The sequence below is a fragment of the Phyllostomus discolor genome, chromosome 3 (genome assembly GCF_004126475.2).
Source record: "Phyllostomus discolor isolate MPI-MPIP mPhyDis1 chromosome 3, mPhyDis1.pri.v3, whole genome shotgun sequence".
NCBI lineage: Eukaryota > Metazoa > Chordata > Mammalia > Chiroptera > Phyllostomidae > Phyllostomus > Phyllostomus discolor.
Genome location: NC_040905.2, coordinates 63,231,917 through 63,255,365, shown reverse-complemented (window position 1 = coordinate 63,255,365; position 23,449 = coordinate 63,231,917). Strand labels below are relative to the sequence as shown.

At 36.8% G+C, this 23,449-nt stretch overlaps 1 protein-coding gene across 1 annotated transcript in view; it reads right to left on the bottom strand.

The window, feature by feature from the left end:
• The window catches only part of LOC114496094 (leucyl and cystinyl aminopeptidase), a 103,306-nt gene that overhangs the window by 31,139 nt on the left and 48,718 nt on the right, over positions 1-23,449 (bottom strand). The window contains exons 5-10 of the mRNA XM_028511364.2: positions 10,197-10,317; positions 9,416-9,570; positions 7,524-7,637; positions 5,946-6,077; positions 2,690-2,821; positions 107-267 (exon numbers count right to left, since the gene is read on the bottom strand). Of these exons, the coding sequence (XP_028367165.1) occupies positions 107-267; positions 2,690-2,821; positions 5,946-6,077; positions 7,524-7,637; positions 9,416-9,570; positions 10,197-10,317 (815 nt within the window). The remainder of the gene's footprint in view (positions 1-106; positions 268-2,689; positions 2,822-5,945; positions 6,078-7,523; positions 7,638-9,415; positions 9,571-10,196; positions 10,318-23,449) is intronic.

The window sequence follows — 23,449 nt, the reverse complement described above, 5'->3', positions numbered from 1 at the left end:
AAGATAATCTTGTTAGAGGTTTTATAAGAATCTATGATTACAAAACATTTCAGAGTACTTTAACTTGAGGGTACAAAAGAGGCAGCAGGGAGAGAAAGGCATGCACCTTGCATCTGAGGGTGGGATTTCAGACTTCGTGTTCAAAGAGAATGGTTCCTGTTGTACAAGGAGCGCCATTCCTTTCCTTTGCACAGTCACTAAAGGGAATCCTTTCTTCAGGGTCCAAGTTTTCATCATTTGCTTCACATCTAGTGTTTTGTTTGTGACCTACAAATAAAAGGATAAGTTATTTTTGCTTGAAGGTAAACAGTTTATTACAGTTTGTATCTTTCCCTCTTTCCCTACCACATTCTATGAAGGCTACACTTAATGTTAATAGAAAAAAGAAGCTGGAATGCTGAGTTGGATGTACATTTCTAAGGTAGGTAAATAAGTGATTGCTAAAAGACAAGTAACCTGGAAGAGAACTAAGTAACAACTAAAGAGAGAGAAGTGCGGTTGAAAAACCAGCAGATATTACCAACTGAGTGTTCATTAAAACCCCTGAGGAGGAGTAGCGCCCTTTCAGGTCACAGTACTAGCACTGACCACGTGAATAATAATGTGGAGTCTTGAGTCAGAAGCACTGGGACTTACTCCTGTGAATCAGCTGAGTCTAGATTTCTCTGTTCTCCAGACCCTCAGTTTTCATAATGTTAAAGTTCTTCTTTTAAAGAACTAACGCTGTGGAAATGCCAGGAAACAGCAGAAGAAGAAAGAAGAAGAAAAGAAAAAAAGAAGAAGAAGAAGAAGAAGAAAGAAGAAAAAAGAAAGAAGAAAGAAGAAGAAGAGGAAGGAAGAAGAAGGAGGAGAAGAAGGGGAAGAAGAAGAAGAGGAAGGAGAAGGGGAAGGAGAAGAAGGAGAAGAAGAAGGAGGAGGAGGAGAAGAAAAGAAGAAGGGGAAGAAGGAGGAGGAGGAGGAAGAGGAGGAAATATAAATAGGTCGGTTGCCTTGACTTTAAGTCTCCCTAGAGAACAGTGGTGAACTATTCTGATGGTCCAGACCCTCTTCCCCAGATAATTACATAAATTTATCTACAAAAATCCAGTGTCAGAGGTTCACAGATCCTCTAAAGCCCACTACGCCTGAAACATCTTATATCGATGAAGAAGCAATTTTTTTGAAGAACTATCTCTTTAAAGAAGGTGACTTAAACTTATGATTCAAATTATTTTTTTAGATTACATATGGATTTGATTTGTAAGCAACTAAAATCATCAAGTATTTAAAGTGTTTGACAATATCACTGCACTATGGTAGGCCTTACCTCAATCACCATACTCCTATTCATTTAAAGCAGAAAAGGATGGAGCGAATTTTCCCAAATGCATTGTGATTATTAAATCTAACACTTCTCATGGCCCAGATCTATTTAGTTCTGGGCAAGGAGTTGAGAAGAAAACAAGCTTGCTCCAAAGCAAGGCACTTTTGGGTCTTTGAGGCAGAAGTGAAATGAAGAGGACAGTGCATAGTTTGATGTGTATGCTAAAAAACCTGAGGATAATATTAGGGTCTAGGTTGGGATAGGAAAACATGATGATACAAAAGTTGAAGTCAGTGAGGGAGGAAGAAATATACTCTACGTGTCGGGAGATAATATAACAAGTATAAAGTAAATAGCGTAGCTTTTGATTGAAATACTACTGTATGATAAGAAGAAAAACAGTGATTTGGAAACAACTCTTAGGTAATAAGGACTAATCCCTCTTCTCAAAGAGAGCTCAGAGAATAGCAAAGGTGTGCCTTTTGGGCAAAGGGTTAACAGCTACAAAATACCAGGTTCAGATAAGGCAAAGCAGCAGAAAGAGTATACAAAAAACATCCAGAGCCAAGTTCTTAAACAGGGTCCATATGACTTTGAAACAGTGTGATGTTTTGCATTATGTGATTTTTTCTGGGGAGTATGTCCAGAACTTTCATCAATTTCCAAATATGTCTGTGATCTTCTAAGCATTAAGAACTTTATCTAGATCGGGGTAAAAAAGACTCAAATACTTATAAGGACATGCAGTTAGTATACATGCACAATGCAGGCTAGGTTCATGCACTGCTGTGAAACAAAACATGTACCTAACTGCACTGCTTATTAGAATATTTGCAAACATAACAAAATCCAATAGCAATGTGATGGAAGGGCAGTATGCGGCCAAGGACAGCCAGCTTGTGATGTATCATCCTCTCTAGACAAAATGGCTCCAAAAGACAGGATTCACAGGGCAGAGTACAGAAAAAAAATCATGAATGAGAGGTAGAAAAGTTGCAAAATCATAAAAATAAAAAATATTCATTTGAAAAAGATGAAAATATAGTATATACACTAATTTGGAAAAGACAACTTTCCTACAGAGTAAGAATAGAGATTAAAGTATTGAATAAAAATGATTACACAAGGCCATACACAATCCTTCAACAATTAAGACTAGTACTTGCATTTCTTGATTTTTAATTCTTTGCTCTTTAAAAAAGAATTTTTAATTCTTTTAATTTTTTGCTTAGGATAAGTATTTATCCTAAGCTCCATCCCTCTCTTTCTTAAATAACTATCTTTGGTACCACAGCTTATTTATATAGGGGATATACTTGAGAAAAACATAAATAGAGTCCCTGTCTTCTTATTTTTAGAGCTAAATAAAATATTCAGGTCACTTACCTCATTAAAACTATCCCACAGATCATTGTTTTGAGTGGATGCATAACTATGATTATGCAGGTAAAGGACAAGAGAACGTTGAAATACATCTTCAGTAAGAAAAGTTTTTAGCATCAACAAAAGAGAAGCTCCCTATTAAAAAAAAAAAGTAAGAAAGAGAGGTAAATAATAGAATATAATAGATTTGTAAAATTGAGAATCTAAAATTCAAAATACAATCAGTCTAAGCATATACTTTCATATATAGAATCTAGTTATAATACACTGTTATTTAGTCCCATTAACTAGACATGGACTATGTTAAAATTGTCTTAAAAATTATTTTAAAAGATCTCAAAAGAATGAATGAAGTAGATCACCATGCACACTACTTCTACTATGAGACATTTTGTGTGGTCTATCAGTTACTTGCTGTTTCACTGTTAGTGTTAAAAAGCTAAGTGATTGTAAATATATTTTTAATAGAAAAACATGCCAAATTTTATGTGGCATCCCCACTCTTATCCTCAATGTTTAAAGTACCAGTTCAATTCATGGGCACTCTGCTGAGGACAACAAATTAGAAGAGCTCTCAAAAGTCTCTCTAGTAGGGAGTACATTAATTTCCAATTTTAGTATATCATGTTGCTAAAGTAACAAAGATCTCTTCTTCCTGCAGAGTCACTTCCAATGTTTAGAACTGATGGATGTATAGGTGTTGGGAACTGCCCTGCCTGGTTTCAGAAGCTGTAACCCCACCATGGCTAAGGCTGAGTGAGAGGCCTTGGGACCGTAAGCCACAAAGCTTATCTCCCTGGCAGGAGCACTGCCTCTTCCCACTTTACTTCACCCTGCCTGGCCCCCAGTGCATGACTGGTTAGCCAATGGCAGGTAAGATTCTTCAAGGGAGGGATGACCTAAGTCAGGTACGGCCATGAGGCTATGAAGAAAGGGGGTGATGCACCCTTGCCCTTTGGCTTTGACATAGCCTGAGTCCTCATTCTGTCTGCAAGAAGTCTCCTAATCTCTTGGCTGTCTTACTTTCCCTGCTCGACCAAAGCCTGAAACAATGCCAGAGGTGGGTGTGGCCCTATTCTGGGAAGGGGCGACCCCTGGGGCAATCAGGCCTAAGAAAGAATGTATAAAATTCTTTGAAACCTGCTTTGCTAATACCTTCCATTTAAATGATAAGGGTCCAAGCATAAAATGAGTTTGTTTCCCCAAAGTTTTACGGCCCTTTAGCTATTTGAACCTGACTCAAAATAAGCCTGCATAGTTCTTTGAATGTTATCTATTTGATCATTACTGCCTGACAATGATGGATGAGCTTTACATACACACCCTATATTCCTATGCAAATTAAAGCCAATAAAAGCCAGTCAACGCAAAGCTTGGCATGCTCTCCCCTTGAGAGGGTGGCCATGCTGTCCCCTTTCCTACACAGGACTTGGTAGTCCATGTGAATTTCTCTCATCTCAGCCATAACACTGCAGACACTGTGGGCCAGAGTCTGTGTCATACAGGGTAGTAAATATACATTAACATTTAGAATAAGGCATGCACCTATTAAGGTCACACTATATTCACTGATGCACACATCATCATTCCCAATCTTAAAATGACCACTTCCTCAGTGAAGCCCTTCCTGATTTGAAATAGAAATCATATTTATCCATCTCCAAAACCAATTTATATCACTTCCTACATCTGCTACAGATATGTATTTATTTTTTCTTCTAAACTGTATGTTAGCTGAGGGGGAAACTGAAAAATTCAACTACAATTACTAACAATGACTAGTACACAGTAAGCACTCAAATGGTTTTTTAAATAAATTTCAATTCTGGTAAAAATTTATCAATGTTAAGTCATTAAAATTACCATATACACATTAACTGAATTTACTACCTATTGCTCTTTATGGTGTTACATGATAAATTTGAGTACTCATTCTTTCCCAACATTTCTTTTTCTACCTTGCAATACCGACTTTCCCTCTCTGCTACAACATTCCCATTAAAAATGTGGACTATATCTCACTTATTTCATGTATTTTCTTCTCTAACACAGGAAAACAATTTATTAATCAACTAATCTAATACCCACAAGACAAAGGAGGCAAAGAAGACATATAATATTCACCCCTCCTTCCCAACACAAATGTGAGTGGCACTAATAGCTGTGTTCTTCTGACCTATGATGATCTCAGTCAGGTTTTTATTCTCTGTTTTTGATTCACCTCCAAACCTGGAGTCTGTGTTTCTGTTCTTGAAATCTAATCTTTAATTCATTTTTAAAAATTATTTAATTTATTGGGGTGACATTGGTTAATAAAACCTATAGATTTCAAGTGTACAACTCTATAACAGATCATCTGCATACTGCATCATGCACACACCACACAAATTCAAGTCTCTTTCCACTACCCTTTTTGTCTTCCTTCCCCTTCCCCCACCCCCTTTCTCTCTGGCAATCACCATATTGTTGTCTGTGGAAGGCTGGGGAAGTAGGGTTTTATCTGCAGGTTCCTCTTCCCAGATGTGATGCTTCAGGTTGGGAAGCCTGGCCTGAGGATGAGACTCCACATTCCTCGGGGCAGTGGTGGGGGGGGCACTTTTGGAATTGAGAGAACCCTCCAGCTTCTCAGCTACCACACGTGGGTGCAGGGGCCAGCCCTCCCTGCATCTCTGTCCTTCTTACCAGTCTCTATGTGGCTTCTTCTGTAAATCCTTGGTTATAACACTGCTGTTCAGCTGTCCTTCAGCTAGTTATTCAGGTTGATTATTCCATAGTTTAGCTGTAAGTCTGGTTTGGTGCCAGAAGGAGCTGAGTGTAGCTTCCACCTACTCGACAGACATCTTGGAATCTCCTAATCTTCAATTATTAAAATACCTGTTTGCTTACTTGTTCAGAAAATTCTGACTTTGGAATTTACCCTGATTCTGAATAGCACAGCCAAGGGCTTGCTTAACACCCTCCCTGTACATATACTACCAATAGATCTAAAGAGTGAAGCAACTTTAAAAACTATATTGCTATAACATCTAGTTAACTGCCCAGAAGTCAGAGAACTTAAACCAGAAACAGAGAAAAAAAAATAATCCAGAAAAAGTTAAGACCAAGATTTAAATAGAAGCAAGCATCTTAAATTTTAACAGGATACCTAAAAATAATACTTTAAATAATAACAACCTTTAAAATAATCTAAACCATGCAGCTTGTTCACATATAAAATTAATTTAAAAGCTATTCCAGGTACAATTGTGTATAGCAATACCTTAAAATAGGAAAGAAAATTAAACATTTCTTCAATCTGTTGTGAAGACTGAACAGACAACGATATTGGAGGAGATGAATTCAAGGAATCTTTCTTCATGGTTTTAAATTGAGAATCTAAGAAATCTTCATACTAGTAAAAAATTAAACAGATTAGGAAATCATGAGCAGTATCAAAGGCAAAGGCAAGTATAGTAATTATTTATATAAATTATACTACTGCTTAAGGACATTATTAAAAAATAACCAGATTCAATAAACTTCAGAACATAAGCTTTTGAACACACAGGAAGAATGTGACATTTATGAATGTTTATTAATTTTAAAAGTAAAATGATGACCTCTTGGCCACATAAAAAAGTGTTTCCTAAACAACGTAAGGAACAGAATAAGATTCTGTTATTAAAGCAACCAAATGCCAAATCTTGATATTCAACATAGTATGAAAAGGTTAGCATATATTTTAAAACTCTGAAATTAAAAAACAAAAATAATAACTGGTTCTTAAGCTAATTTATTGTACATGTCCAGCTTTTCTATTAAGAAATGCATATTTCCTTTAGCTGAAGTTCATTTGAAATAAAATATCACTGTTAAACAGAAAGAATTCTTTGAGAGTTCAGCAGATGAGCTCCACCAGTATATTAGAAGCTTTTAAACATTCTGGGCACCACCAAGTGGTGAAACTGCGAATCTCACTGCTTAATTAAGGTACATACACAGATTTAAAGGATCTTGTTTAGTTCACTAGCCAAAAATAAGTTACTTCTATACCACTTGAAATTTTTGAGCAGTACCTACACAAAAATTTCAAACTGAAAACTCTAAAAGAACTCCTATTTTAAAGCAGTTTTGGGTCATATAGCCAGGACATTTTATAGAAAGTCACAGCATTTTAGGGTTCAAAGGGATCTTTATGCTTTCCCACCTGTTGCGTGAATTATTTGACAGTGTGTGTCATGGCCTATCCTGGTGTGTCCAAATATCTCTAAGGGTAGGGATCACCTCCATACAGCCCAGTAACATAGTGACCTTATGTTCTCTATAACAGAATGCTGTTTCAAGTCTTTGAACAAGAACAAAATGTGGTTTGTATCTAAATAGGGTAAATTATTTGTTTGTATCAACTTATACATCACCTTTGTAAGCATGATCAGAGTGATAACAGCATTGCCACAGAATATCTTAATTTTTTCTTTCTTTATGCATAGGATAAAATGTATTGTTTTGCAAAAAGGCTTTTCAACTATATCTAAATTTCTTCAAGCAGAAGAATCACAACAATTAAAAATAAGATGTAGCAAATCAATTTAAAAAGCTCTCCCTAACAACAAATGTTTACAAAGTGTAAAATAATTTCACATACTTTCACCTTTCAATGAAATATATAATTAAATAAAGGCATAATTTTCATTGTCAAATTTCAAGAGGTACAACAAGTAACAGGGGCCAATTTTACCGTTTCTTTCTAGAATCATTTTCTTTATTGCAAATGCATAAAGATACATGCCAAATATAATTTGACTCCCCCCCCCCCCCACCCGGCATTCACAGTAGACCTGACAAACATTGTACTCACACTGGACAGCTCACTGAATAGTTTTTCCAAAGAGAAATACTCCATGAAAGTAGCCAACCCTTCATTTAGCCACAGATCATCCCACCACTGCATTGTTACCAGGTTACCAAACCACTGTGGGGAAAAAACAATCTACTAACCAACACAATATTTGCATTCTCAAGAATTTTCTAACAATTGAATTTTTAGATTAATCACCTATAACTAGATGACAATTACTTTAAAATAATCATTATAGTTAAACAACATTCAAATTAAACACTTGCAAAAGCTGTATAAATTTACTTTAAAAGTAAAATAAATTTTAACATTTTACCCTAATTGAATGGAAAAAAAATAAGAGATACAATTAGCATATTTATCAAAGTAACATACATTATACACTAGGTTAAAAAAAGTTTTTAGACACCTCATTAAAAATGAGATTTCCTAGATAATAAAATTCTTCTAGCTCTTAATACCAAGTTAGTAAGATGATTCTCCATTGATCTATAACCATCCATAGCAACTAAAAAGTAAATTTCTATGTGACAGATTTTCCTGCAGTCTGAGAGCCCACACTTCACATTGCTCCTCAGTTGCCCATGCTGAGGACAGTACTCACATAATTCAAGACATAACTCAAACAACATTCCTTAAGAAAGTTGGCCTGCATGTAAATAAGTAAAATCAAAAAGATCTTAAATGCCTTCTTCTGTGAGGAAGTAAGAAGGGGAAAAAAAGAGAGGGGACTCTCCTAAAAAGTGTATCTCAACCTTCCCTAAAACAAAGTGTGGTGACAGGGTGTGCAGCAGTCAGTGTGGCCCAGGGCTTGACTCAGACCAGCAGCAAAATGATAAGGTTACTAGATACTGACACAAAACATTTTTGAGAATTACCAGAACATATTTTTCAAAGATACTATCCTAAAACCTGTTTCAAATGAAGATGATCTGTACATCCTAAAAAAGAAGTAATGGAGAAATACTCCCCAGTAGTAATGGAGGCCCCAGATATAATAGACCTGGAGGAAATCACCTAAGAGACACCTCTTCTACACACCTAACACTCTTAGAGTAAATAAGCATGTGCTTCATATGCCAGCTTGTCGTGAAGTCTTCACAAGGGCTACACAGTTGTGTGCAGGGTGAGTGTGGGACAGGGAGTGAACTGCCCAGAGCGTGTACTACCCTTCTTCTGTGTCCTCCCACCGCCACGGCACCTCTGAACTGCACCCAGCACGAGAAGCACCTTATCAAGGACACAAGAGAGGCAATGTGTTGGGAAAGGCAGGAGGGGCTTCATGTACCTGTGTAATTTTCTTTTTTTTTTCCTCCATGTCATGCAAAGAGTACTCTCCCCCTCTAAAAGTAATAAAAAAAAAATACAGTTCTAGCAGGAGAGGAAAAAATAAATCTAGTTATGACAATTACAGTCCAAGAGTTGTGAGAGTACAACTTAGGAAAAGATTTTGCCCCCGCAAAGGTACACTGAGCAGCCGGAATTAGTCAGAGGCAAAATAGCCGTGTATTATTGGGGGGAGAAGAGAGAGAGATCTTGATGAGATAGTGCTTCTTTAAGGCCTAGTGCTTCCACTTAGTACCTGTGTGACTGTGAGCAAGTTATTCACTTAAGCTGAGTCTTGTTTCCACATCTGTAAAATGGGATTATCACTTACCTTACAGCAGTTATGAAAAGTGAGATAATACATGTGAAAATGCTTTATAAACTATAAAGTCCTATACAGACATTAGACAGCACTTTCATCTGAAGTTGAGTTCAAAAGCTTTGTTTTATTACGAAACAATACTATAAGAAAAAGATGAATTATTATTTGCATGTAAACTGATTCTATACTCTAGGATATGAAACAGACCACAGGTATGAGATATAACAGCCTTGGTGGCTAATACCTGATGGGACAGCTCATGAGCGATGATTTTAGTAACTAGTTTTCTATCCGCCATTGAAGAAGTATTATTGTCATACAGAAGTGTCTTTTCTTGGAAGGTAATTAAACCCCAATTTTCCATTGCTCCTGCTTCAAAGTCAGGAATAGCCACCAAATCTGGATATAACAGGAAAAAACAATTAACTTTCCCTCATTTAAGATACTCCCTGGTTAAATAAAAATATTTTACCCATTGCTTTATCACTGTGGCAGTGATCAGGAGGCAGTGAGTTCATTTTATACCCCCAATGAATGGGACCTGCCTTACTCTAACCCTGCATGCTGCTCACCCATAGGTCAGCTGGGGAAGACCTGATGAAACCCCTGTAGAGTCACTGCTACTCTATTCCTCAGAAAACAAAGAGACACCTAATTCCTTCACAGTGTGCAGTGGCAACTCTCTTTGTTCTAGAAGCAGCTTCATTACTCAGAGCTTCCATTACTCAGTTCTCATTATCTGAGTCAGAAATTTCTCATGAAGTTAGAATGAGTTAAACTCCAGACTGAGCCCGAAGCAAGTTCCCACTTACACAGCACTTTTGTAGTAACCCTATAAACTGCTAAGTGTTATAAGCTTCACATTCAGATACATTTAAGAAATCTAGATGATCTTAAATACAAACAATTTTTAAATCATTAAGTATTTCTTAGTTTTCTTTTATAACAACTTTGGCAAGAGTTATTTTTAAAAAATGTTTGCAAAACAATAGTAATAAAAATCAGAGGCACTGTTTGATTCTTACCCAATTTCTTAAGTGGGTATTGAATTTCAAAGTAGTTTTGAAAAAATTCAAAAAGCTTCACAGTTGTTTCCAAGGCATGGTGAACTTGACCAATCTTTTCTGGAACAGAATATATAGAAACCTAGAAGAAAACATCATGTGTGATGTAAGGCAGGCATAACTAAAATGTCATGATATTCAGGTGAACACGGTCAAGATTAGCATATGTAAGAAATGCATAGAGCCAAAAGATTTTTTCAGGGCAAAAACTCTTGCTTATAGTTCTTTTAGCACCTGCTGAGCTTAGCAAGTCACTTCCATATATACAACAGTGTTAAAAAAAACACTTGATCATTCCTGTTTTTAAAGTTATTATAACATCCAAAATAAACTATTTTGGGTGATATTATAGCAATTTTTATGCATTTGCCAATTAAATTTTACAACATTCTTTGTTTTTCTCTCCATTACCTCCAGTTGCCCTGCTTTGATTATGAGCTATCAATACCGTTCCAAATCTTCATTCTTTTGGCACTTGTCATAGTGCCCGACATTGGGCAGGTACTCAGTACAGAGGAATCATGTATTAAGAGGGAGTTACTTACACACATAAGGCAGAAATTGCACATTTGGAAAAGTACCCTGGAAAAACCTACTAGAGACCAACACATTCTCCTTCAGTAAGCATGGCACAGCTGGTTTTTCTTCCAGCCTTGGGAGAGCTTGCTTTTTTCCCCCCAGTTGTTGGCTTGTTTTTACAGACCATATTGTATCAAAAAGTAATCATACCCAGCAGAATGAAACACTCAGTGAGCAGCATACTCACTAAAGTCAGCGTAATGGGATGATAAATTCAAGTCCCCATTACCCATTCACTCCAGGGCACAAGCTCACTCAGGGGGATAGCAGATGCAATCACCCACATTATTTAAATTGTTATTCTTTCTCTTTTTCTTTTTTCATTGCTTTTAGAAAGAAAGGGAGGGAGGGAGAAAGGAGAAGGGAGGAGAGACAGAGAGAAGAGAGAAAAACATTGATTGGTTGTCTTCTCATATGCACCCCAACTGGGGATTGAACTTCCCACCTGACGTGGAATTGAACTCACGACCTTTTGGTGTATGGGATGACACTGCAATCAGCTGAGCCACACCAGCAAAGACTTGCCTTCTCTATTTTCCAAGTGTGTAAGTTAAACACATACAATGTGACTAACTGTAAATTTCTTATCCAATAAGTTTCGAAAAGGCAAAGTTTAAACAGTCATGTTAAAACGGGTTTTAAAAAGCAATGTTTATTGTTTTTTAATTGATTAAAAAAACCCTCTATACTCACCTGGAAAATGGGATGTGGACAAGACATAGCAGAAAATGAAAATTTTAAAATAAAGATTTCAGAAAGTAGGAAATGGAGACACTAAATAATTCATCATCATTTGGACAAAATACTTTGGTGGACTCTCACTTTAAATTAATTTTAGTCTCCCATTAAAGGACTGAAAAACTGTCAACAATTTCTAAGAGATCAAATAGATTTTAGTCATAACTGCCTTCATGTGGGGCTTTAGTCTATAGAACATATGCATTAATTACAGAGACATGGAGGAAACATGGCATCAAAGTTAAATGTAAAAAATAACATTTTAAACTAAACAAACAACAAAACTAAATGTGCAGGCTGTGTAGTCAGAGTGTCAGACTCAAAACACTGCTAGTTGTGTGACTTTGGGCAGGCTAACTTCAGTCTCCTCATCTATAAAATGGTGATAAAAGTAGCTCCTAGCCTCACAGGACAGCTGTGGTGGTTAAATGAGCTAGTACATTTATGGAACTTAGAATAGTACCTGACACAATGCAAGGGTTCAATAAATGGTAGTTATTATCATTACTACCAGAGTCCCATCAGAAGTGGGCAAAATATGTGTGACTAAGACATGTGTGGCAACAGTTACTAGAAGAATGAAATGTCTAGAACTAGAGGTAGCCAATTAAAAATAAGTTGCATTCTAAAGTAACTGTAGAAGAAATAAAGTCTCTGGCAGTTTGTGGACAAGTGTACTTCACCAGCCCAGCACTGTACCATCTGCAGCCCTTGATACATGGCTGTGACCACAGCTTACGGAATTCAGTCACCACCTGCAAGGGAACTCAGGCTCGTGCTGCCAACATGTGCACTCCCTGCATCTTTCCCCCTCTGAAGAAATCAGTGTTATCACTAAAAAAAAAATAGTCTGAATTCTTTTAAAATCTGTCATTATAAATGCTATACCAAGGTCATTTACAATTTGAGATGTCTTTGTTATCTCTGCCTGTTTTTTCCAAACATACATATTTTATGTGTATGTTATAATTGATGCAATTATCTAAAGATGTTATCCCAATAGAAACATCACCTGCCCTGACCAGTGTGGCTCAGTTGGTTGGGCATTGTTCCAAAAGACTAAGGGTTGCCGGTTCAGTTTCTGTCAGAGCACATGCCTGGGTTGTGGGTTCAGTCCTGGTTGTGGGTGTGTGAGAGTCAACTGGGCAATGTTTCTCCCTCGCATGGAAGTTCTCTCCCTCCGTCTTTATCCCTTACCCACTCTCTAAAAATAAATAAATGAAATCTTAAAAAAAAAAAAAAAAAAAAAAGAAACCACCCATATCACCCAGGTTTCTCCTCAAACATCCTTTTGCCAGGCACATAATTTGGCCACTTTCATCACTGTATGTAAAAAGCACCTTTCCTTGGAGGAGAAGTAAAAGGGGAAAAAGAAGTTTATATAAAACTGAAATCCGACCAAAAAATCCACTTACTCCCATTTCTGCAATACAGTAATTAAGGGAAAAGGTAATTTGGTATTTTCTCTTTCCTCTACTTCTTTTCTTTTTCCTCAAAAGAATGGGTGTGAAAAATAACTTTAAAATGGCGACACAGGCAGCCATGGCTTGTCTGTTCACACAGTCAAAATTACAACTAAAATACAGAACAAATGTCACTCAGGAATGTCAGAAATTGAGCTGAATGGGAAGTCTGACAACCATGAAATTGAAGAAATCACCTCCATCCAGATTGGTAGGAAGGGTGCGGATGCAGACCCACGCCCATGAGGATAAAAATTTGAGAGGGATACTTTGGGAGTGAGAAGTCCAAGACACACACCAGGCCCCTCAACCCAGGAGTGCAGGGTCAGGAAGATTAGTCCCCACAACTTCTGTGAAAACCAGTGGGGACTGAGTCAGTGGAGGAGGCTGCTGAAACCCCCAGCAATTCCTCTTGGGGAACCCATACATGGACTCACCTACTCAGACTCGCTCCCTCTGAGCTCCAGAACTGATGTGGCAACTTGAAGGGCACCAGTGGTGTATGGGGAGAGACCCAAGTGTCTGGCATCAGGGTGAGCAGAGGCCATTGTCTCTTTGCTGAGCCCTCTCCCCATAGAGTCGGTAAGCTGGTACCATATCTGAGACTCCATCAACCTGGCTAACACTGTATGATCCACCTTGGAGATCCACAGAGGATCTATTGCACCCAACTTATGAGCCCACCCAAGCTGCTTTTCCATAAGAATTGCTGGTCTTGGCTCCCAAATTCTATCATAAAGAAATAGCTGGTTTCAGTGAGCCCTATAGTGACAACCAGATTATATTCACAGCTTGGCTTTACCTGGGAATTTCTCCAAGCACAAGTAGCAGCCATCTCAGATTGCCTTACAGCTCAGGGAGTGTACCTCAGGCAAAACACAAGTGGGGGCCGACCTTGGTCTGTACCACCCAGGAATCCCCAGGGCGGGGTACTCAATGAATAGCTACAGACACAGGCCATGTCGGAGCACCACCACCCTGCCTCTGCACAGCTGATCCTCCATGGAAGGTGGAGGTTGGTGGTTAGTGGCCATAGTCAGTCCTTGCAACTGACTGGCCTGGGTAAATCCCTCCCATTGATCTGACAATGGCAACCAAGGCTCAACTACAAGAGGAGGGTAGACTCAGCCCACACAAAGGGCATTCCTTGAGTACCCAGCTTGGGTGATAAGGGAGGCTTTGCCACTGGACCCTACAGGACATCTACTACATTAGGCCACACTACCAAGACATGGAGTCAAAGCAGCACTACCTAATACATAGACGCAAACACAGGTAGGCTGCCAAAAGAAGGAGACAAAGAAACATGGCTCAAATGAAAGAACAGATCAAAACTCCAGAAAAAGAGCTAAACTAAAAGCAGATAAGCAATCTATCAGACGCAGAGTTCAAAAAAGTAGTTATAAGTATGCTCAAGGAAATTAGTGAGGACCTCAGCAGCATAAAAAAAAGACCCAGTCAGAAATGAAGGACATACTAAATGAAATAAAGAACAATTTACAGGAAAGCAATAGTAGTATAGATGAAGCCAAAAACAAATCAGTGATTAGGAACATAAGGAAGCAAAAAAACCCCAATTAGAACAACAAGAAGAAAAAAAGAATCCAAAAATAACAAGGATAGTATAAACAGCCTCTGGGAAAACTTTAAGAAGTCCAACATTTGCCTCATAGGGGTGCCAGGAGAAGAAGAGAAAGAGCAAGAAATTAAATTATCTGAAAAAACAGTGAAAGAAAACTTCCCTAATTTGGTGAAGGAAACAGACATGCAAATCCAGAAAGCAGAGACACACAATTATGATGGATGCAAAGAGGCCTACTCCAAGACACATTATTAAAAGTCCAAAGGTTAAAGGTAAAGAGAGACTCTTAAAAGCAAAAGAAAAGAAGTTAGTTACCTGAATGTTGCCAGGTGGGAGGGGCAAGGGGGAGAATTGGTGAAGAGGTGAGAAGATTAAGAAGTACAGATAGGCAGTTACAGAATAGCCAAGGGGATGTAAAGTACCCTATAGGAAATGGAGTAGCCAATGTACTCATGACCCACTGACATGAACAATGGTGGGAGGATTGCCTGAGGGAATAGGAGGTGCTAGGAGGGGGAGGCAAAGGGAGAAAAATGAGAACGACTGTAATGGCCTAATCAATAAAATATAATTTTAAAAAATGGGTGCTATGAGTTTTCACTAGAGATAAATCATCTGGTTGTTATAACTGTTATCAAACTTGTTTTGCGAACAACAGGAGCAGTAAGGAACAAAGAGAGCATTCTAATTTAAGGAGGAAAGCCTTGACCAGCATTCTGGTCTTGATAAGAGCACTCTAAACACTGCTAAATGGAACTCAACTAACACTGGGGTCTTAACACTTAACAGTCTTAAACTTTTCTTGCAAGATCTCTTGCTAAGACCTTAGGAGGAATTCTGAAAGATACAACTAAAGACTCAGACAAAGGGTTCTGTAAGACTGAAGAGTAACAGATTTGTTAGGTTTAACTTAATCTGTTCCTTAATTTAATAGAAGCAAAAACTAGATAAAACAAAAGCAAAAATAAAACTAAACCTCATTCCCCACCCAAAAGGTAATAACATAGCCTGCTCCTTCAAAGCACCGGCTTTTGTAAACTGACAGCTGAACACACAAAAAAGCATACATTCCTAAAATAAAACAAACAAAAAAATCCCCCAACAGCATCAGACCTATCCAGAACAATTGATTAGATGGGACTTTAAGAGAATGATATAAATTATGAATAATATCCCTGGTTAGTGAAGAGAAAATTGACATAGAAATGTTGTTAGTAGAAACTTGGAACTAAACTATGTTCATGATTGAATATGAATAAATTAAAATTATAACTTTATATAGATAATACTGTTGAAGGTTCTGTTTGAATGTTAAATAGTCCACATCTGACTAATCACCACTGGATTCTGATTCTACTAATTAGATCCATCTATGGTAAAAACAAAAATCAGGCAATGGGAAAAGTAAAACAAAAACCTCAAGAAAAAAACAGATTATTTGAAAACTGTGTATTACAGTGTATTTGAAAACTGGCCTGGAATTTTCTAGGTAATTCTGACACCTTAAAGTCAGGGAAAAGTTTAAAGAACACTGAAGAATGGGCAGAAATAATAAAATAAATGTTCCTTTTTCTTTAGGCCTTTGACAATGTAGTCTTTACCACTGAACATGACATGTTTAATAATCTAAAGTAAACTCTGACATTTTTAGTTGTTTGGTAAGATTGATTAGTAAGTGAAGCCATACCCCCTTCTTGAATCTTGTGAAATAGACCTAATGCCAAATATTACAAAAGAGAAAACATCCTAGAGACTACCACATTTTAGCATAACAAAAATCCTTTGTTAGACTCCAAGTCTGAATTTCTGGTCACCATACCTACAGAAGTTATTTATGTCATTTGGTATAAGAAGCAGCATATTGTAGTAGACAGTACAATTCTGACTATTGCTTACTGGCTATATAATCTTGGGTCGCCTACTAAACTTCTCTGACACACTGTTTCTTCATCAACAACATGGAGCTAATGCCTACCCCTCATTTGGTTTATAAAATGAAAATATATTTATGAATGAGTGTGTAAGCTGCCTTCAAAGAGAATAACTGCATGTTAGATTCTTCTCCATTTCCTACAAAGAGATAAAATAATTGTTTATTGGTATAGTGCTAATTTTTTTTACTGGATAGCATTAAGAATAATAAAGATAATTTATATTTATGCACATATAAGGAGTTTATGATATGTTTGCATATACAAAAAAAGAGACTGTATTTTCCCTGTGTGTGTATGTGTATTACTATCTGCAAGGTACTGAACACTTTACAGGAAGTAAAAAATTTAAACTTTGAGAGGGCAGGCAAAACAGTACTAGGATTGTGGAAGGTGAGGTTTAGAGAGGATTACCAGCAGTCTGCCAAGGGCACATGGCTAGTAAACTGTAAAGGAGAGATTTAAATCCAGGTAGACTCCACAGTCTATGCTAAACCATGTTGCTTCCTAATACATGTAAATAAAAAGAAACAAATGTCATCTGAAACTCCTCTCTCTCAATACTATTTACCAATTGGAAATACAGCCTAATTTAGAAGAGAATCTTGAATATCAGAATGATGAATTTGAATGTAATCCTACAGGCAGTAAGAAGCCAACATAGCAGTTGAGAGAAAGAGAGAGATGGATGGAATAGGGGACAGAGGGAGGAAGAAAGGGAGGCAGGGAGGGAGGCAGGGACTAAAGGGGGGGGGGACAAGTCTGCATACATTTTGGAACACAATAAAAAGTGCAGTGCTTTTATATCAAAAACTTGTAAGAACTACAACAGAGATATAACTAAAATGCTATAAAGATCAGAGGGAACAACTAACCCCAGCTGTGGAAAGAAGGAAATGCTTCAGTGAAAGAGGGTAGTTGGGTATTCAACCAACCAGGTCTTGAAGCAGCACACCTAACTTTGCAGATTGAGCTTTTTAGATTTTATCAAGCTGCAACATCTAAATCAAGGTCTAAATTTGTGTTGCAATAGTTGAAGAGGAATTGAATTTTTTAAGACTAAACCAATCTTAATATCCTTTTGAATGGATTTTGAAAAATTGTTTGGTTTAGACTTGAAGAAAAATATGAAGAAAAAGAATTCCATTACATTTCTATCATAAAGGATAATCATTATTAGCTTTAAAAGGTCTATTTTCTTCTATATTGTCACTATGTGAAGATATTAGCTTTATTAGGTCTCTACTGTAAAATTAATGTAAAATCCAAACAAAAATCATTTATAGATAGTCACTAATGACAAAGAAGAGCAGAGGATAGTAATTAGAACAAATAATCAATTTTGACAAATTACAGATACACAAGGTCCTTAAACAATCTTACTACTCTCAGATTAAAAGAAAACTGAATCTGAATTTGCTTGTTAAAAAAGGAAGATTCAATTTTCATAACCTGGAGCATTTCTTCTAACTACATGTTTATACTATCTTTTAAGTCTGCACAATGTTGTAGATTTAGTACTGGCTGTCAATAAAATTTTCTGCATTGATGGAAATATTCAGTATTGGTGATATCCAATATGTTAGCCACTAAAACACTAAAATGTGGCTACTGAGATTGAGGAAGTGAATTTTAAATTTAATTTTTCAGCTTTAATGATATAATTAACATATAATAATGTATAAATTTAAGATGTATAATGTGTTGATTTGATAAACTTATATATTGTGAAATGCCTTCCGCAGTACCATTAGTTAACACTTCCATCATGGCACCTAGTTAACATTTTTTTTTGTTTTGTGGTGAGAACATTTAAGATCTACTTTCTAAGCAACTTTCATATATATAATACAGTATTGTTAATTATGATCACCATCCTGTACATTAGGTCCCTAGAACATACTCATCTTGTAACTGCAAATGTCTACCTTTTGACCAACATTTTCCAATTTCCCCCAATCCCCAGCCTCGAAACCACCATTCTACTCTTTATTTCCATGAGTTTGGCTTTTTTGGATTCCATATATAAGTGACATTATACAGTCTGTCTTTCTCTTTTTGATTTATGTAATTTAGCATAATGCCCTCAGACTCCATCCATGTTGTAAATGGAAGAATTTCCTTCTTTCTCATGGCTGACTAATATCCCATAGTACATATTGGGAACCACCCTGCCTGGTTTCAGAAGCTATAACCCCCCATGGCTAAGGCTGAGTGAGAGACCTTGGGATCATAAGCCACTAAGGAAACAAAGCTTATCTCCCTGGCAGGGGCATCACCTATACCCCCTTTACTTCACCCTGCTTGGCCCCGAGCCTGACCTGTTAGCCAATGAAAGGTAAGATTCCTCAAGGGAGGGAGGACCTAAGACAGGCACAGTCATGAAAGGATCCCTCAGGAAAGGACCCCTCAGGAAAGGACTTGGGGGGCTATGAAGAAAGGGGGTGATGGACCCTTGCCCTTCGGCTTTGACATAGCCTGAGTCCTCATTCTGTCTACAAGAAGTCTCCTCATCTCTTGGCTTCCTTACTTCCCCTGCCTGACATAGCCTAAAACCATCAGAGGTGGGTACAGCCCTGTGCTGGAAAGGGTGGGTTCCCCAGGCGATCAGGCCTAAGAAAGAATGCATAAAATCCTGTGAAACCTGCTTTGCTAAGAATGCTCTCAATTTTCTGATAACGGTCCAAGCATGAAATGAGTTTGTTTCCCAAAGTTTTATGGCCCTTTAGCTAACTGACCCTGACTCAGAATAAGCCCTCATAGTTCTTTGTATGTTATCTATTGTTTGATCCTTACTGCCTGACAATGATCAATGAGCTTTACCTGTATTCCTGTGCAAACTGAACCCAATAAAAGCCCATTGAGGAAAAGGCTCCAGCCTTTCTTCTTTGAGAGATTGGACACCTTTCCTCCCCAAGCAGATCATGTCTTGGTGGACTTATTCTCATCCATGGTGGCTGGGGGCACCCTGAGGGTGGAGCCCCCCCACAAGTACATATATACCACATCTGCCTTATCCATTCATTCATGGACAAGACACTCAGGTTATTTCTGTATCTTGGCTACTGTGAATAATACTGCAGTGAACAAGGGAGTGCAGATATCTCTTTGAATTCCCGATCACATTTCCTTTGGGTATATACCCAGAGTTAGAATTGCTGGATCATATGGTAGTTTAACTTTCTAAACAAATTTTTTGAGGAATATCCATACTGTTTTCCATAGTGGCTGTATCACTTTACATTCCCACCAATAGTGCACAAGGGTTCCCTTTTCTCCACATCCTCGCCAACTTTCAACTCTTGCCTTTTTGAGATAGTCATTCTGGCAGGAGTGAGGTGAAATCTCACCTGAGGATTTATATTGAGGATTTGACTTGCATTTCTCTAGAGCTTAGTGATGTTTCATGTACCTGTTGGTCATTTGTATATCTTCTTTGGAAAAATGTTGGTTCAGTTCCTCTGCCCATTTTTAAATTGTATTGTTTGTTTGTTTACTTTTGCTATGGAGTTGTATGAGTTCTTTATGCATTTTGGATAATAACCCCTTATTATATATATATATGATTTGCACATATTTCTTCCCACTCTGTAGGTTTTCCTTTAATTTTGTTTCTTTTGTTGTACGGAAGCTGTTTAGTTTGATGTAGTACTCTTTACCTTTGCTTTTGTTGCTTGTACTTTTAGTATCATACACAAAAATTGTTGCTAAGACCAATGTCAAAAAGCTATTTCCCTGTGCTATTCCTAGGAGTTTTACAGTTTAAGATCTTATGTTTAATCTCTTAAATTCATTTCAAATTAATTTTTGTGAGTGGTGTTAAGAGAAAGGTCCAATTTCATTCTTCTGCTTGTGATTATCTGGTTTTCCCAGATAAACCAGGTATTGGTAAACCAATACCTGAAGAAACTATCCTTTCCCCACTGAGTGGTCTGTACTCCCTTGTCAAATATTAGTTTGCCATAATATGTGGGTTTTCTTTTCTCAGCTCTTGATTCTGTTCAATTGGTCTGTGTCCATTTTTGTACCAGTAACATACTCTTTTGATGGCTATACATACTGTTTTGATTACTATACTTTTGTAGTATAGTTTGAAATAAGGAAGTGTGATGCCTCCAGCTTTGCTCATCTTTCTCAAAATTGCTTCGGCTATTCAAAGTCTTGTGTAGTTTCACACAAGTTTTAGGATTTTTTCCTACTTCTATAAAAATTCGATTGGATTTTTGATAGAGATTGCACTGAATCTATAGATGGCTTTGGGTAGTATAGACATTTTAGCAGTATTCATTTTTCCCATCCATAAACAAGGGTCATCTCTCTATTTACTTGTTTATTCTTCAATGTCTTTCATCAAAATCTTATAGTTCCCAGCATACAGATTTTACCTCCTTGGTTAAATTCTTCAATATTATACTGTTTTTTTGATACTATTGTGAATGGAATGGTTTTTTTTATTTCTTTTTCAGATATTTCACTGTTGATGTATAGAAATGGAACTGATTTCTATATATTAATTTTATATCCTGCAATATTATTGAATTTGTTGATGAGTTCAAACAGTTTTTTAGTGGAATCTTTAGGATTTTCTATATATAAGATCATATCTTCTGCAAATAAAGACAATTTCACTTCATCCTTTCTGATCTGAATGTCTTTGATTTCTTTTTCTTGCTTAATCATTCTATCTATTCTTCCAGCACCATCTTGAGTAAGAGTGATCAGAGGGGCACCCTTGTTCTGTTCCTAGTATTAAGAGCAAAAGCTTCCAACCTTTCATTGTTGAATATGATGTTAGCTGCAGGCTTCTCATATATGGACTTTATTATGTTGAGGTACAACAAATTTGTTGATAATTTTTACCATAAAGGGAAGCTGCATTTTGTAAAATGCTTTTTCTGCATCTATTAAAGTGATCACATGATATTTACCTTTCATTCTACTAGTTTGATCTAACACATTTACTGATTTGTATATGTTGTATCCCAGGAATAAATTCTATTTGATTATGGTGTATAATCCTTTCTAAGTGCTGTAGAAAGTTAGTATGTTAATATTTCACTGAGAATTTCATGCACAGACATCTAATGTATCTATATTCACCAGGGATATTGACCTATAGATTCTCATATTGTCCTTACCTGGCTTTGGTATCAAGGTAAAGTTGACCTTGCAAAATAAGTGTTCCCTCCATTTCAATTTTTTGAAAGAGTTTGAGACTGACTTTTTTTTTAATATGTGGTGGATATCACTAGAGAAACCATCTGACTCTAAGCTTTTCTTTGTTGGGAAGTTTTTGATTACTGATTCAATCTCTTTATTCATTACTATTGTTTAGATTTTTTATGTCTTCATGATTCGTTTTTGGTAGTTTCTATGTTTCTAGGAATTTATTCATTTCTTTTAGGTTATACAAACTGTTGGCCTATAATCATTCACAGTAGTCTCTTACGATCCTTTGCATTTTCTGTGGTATCAGTTGAATGTTTCCTCATTCATTGCTGATTTTGAGTCCTTTTTTCTTAGTCTGGCTAAAGGCTATCAATTTTGTTTATCTTTCCAAAACACAGCTCTTAGTTTTCTTGGTATTTTCTTTGTTTTCTCTGGCACATATTTTTCACTTAATTCTGCTCTGATCTTTATTTTCTTCCTTCTGCTAATTTTGGGTTTAGTTTATTCTCTTTTTTTCTAGTTCTGAGAGGTATAAAGTCAAGTTGGTCATTCGAGATCTTTCTTTTATCTTAATGAAGGCATTTATCACTCCAAACATCCCTCTTAAAAATCCTTTTGATGCATCCCATATTACAGTATTATTCTAAATTTTACTATATACTTAACTGATGTGTTGTATATTTTCATTTGCTTTCATGTTACTAATCAGTATCCTTCCATTTCAGCTGGAAGCAGTCCTTTTAGCATTTCTTATAAGACAGAGCTAATGGACTCCCTCAACTTTTATATGTGTGGGAAAGTCTTTATCTCCTTCATTTCTGAAGGATAACTTTGCTGGAAAGAGTATTCTTGGTTGCAGTTCTATTTCTTTTAGCACTTTGGACAGATCATTCTACTCTCCTGGCCTCTATGGTTCTGGTGAGAAACATGTAAATTACATGTTTCTTTTATTTTTCTGCTTTTAAGATTCTCTTTGATTTTTTTGGCATGTTTATTACAATGTGTCTTGGAGAGGATACCTTTAAACTGAATCTATGAGCTTCATGAACTTGGGTATCCAAATCTCTCCCCGGTTTGGGGAAATTCTCAGCCATTAGTTCTTTAAATTGTCTTTCTGTGCCCTTCTCCCTCTGTTCTCATTCTGAAACTCCATTTGTTCACAAATTGTTTCATTTAATGATCCCATATCACACAGGCATTCTTCAGTTTTGTCATGCCTCTTTCTTCGTTCTCCTCTGACAGGATATCAAACTTCCTATTTTCTAACACACCAATTTTTTCTTCTGCTTGATGCATTCTGATATCAATGCTCTCTATTGCATATTTTTTCCATTTCATTAACTGTATTTGTCTGCCCCAGAATTTGTTTGGTTCTTTTTTATTATTTCTATAGCTTTGTTAAACTTCTGCCTTTTTTTGTGTGTTATTTTCTAATTTCATTGAATCATCTTTTGTGTTTTCTTATAGTTCTTTAAATTTTCTTAAAGCAGCTATTTTGACATCTTCACTGGGTAAATCATAGATCTCCATGTCTTGAGGACAGGTTACTAGAAGGTTAGTTATTGTACTTTGGTGAGGTCATGTTTTCTAGATTTTTTTCATGTTCTTTGAAGTACTGCCTAGCTGTTTTTGCATCTGAAGTAGCAGTAATCTCCTCCAGTTTTTACTAACTGACCTCTCCAATACATACAAACTCATGCTGTTTTCTTTTCCCTCCAGTAGTATGCTAGAACTTTTCTGCTGGAAATCTGG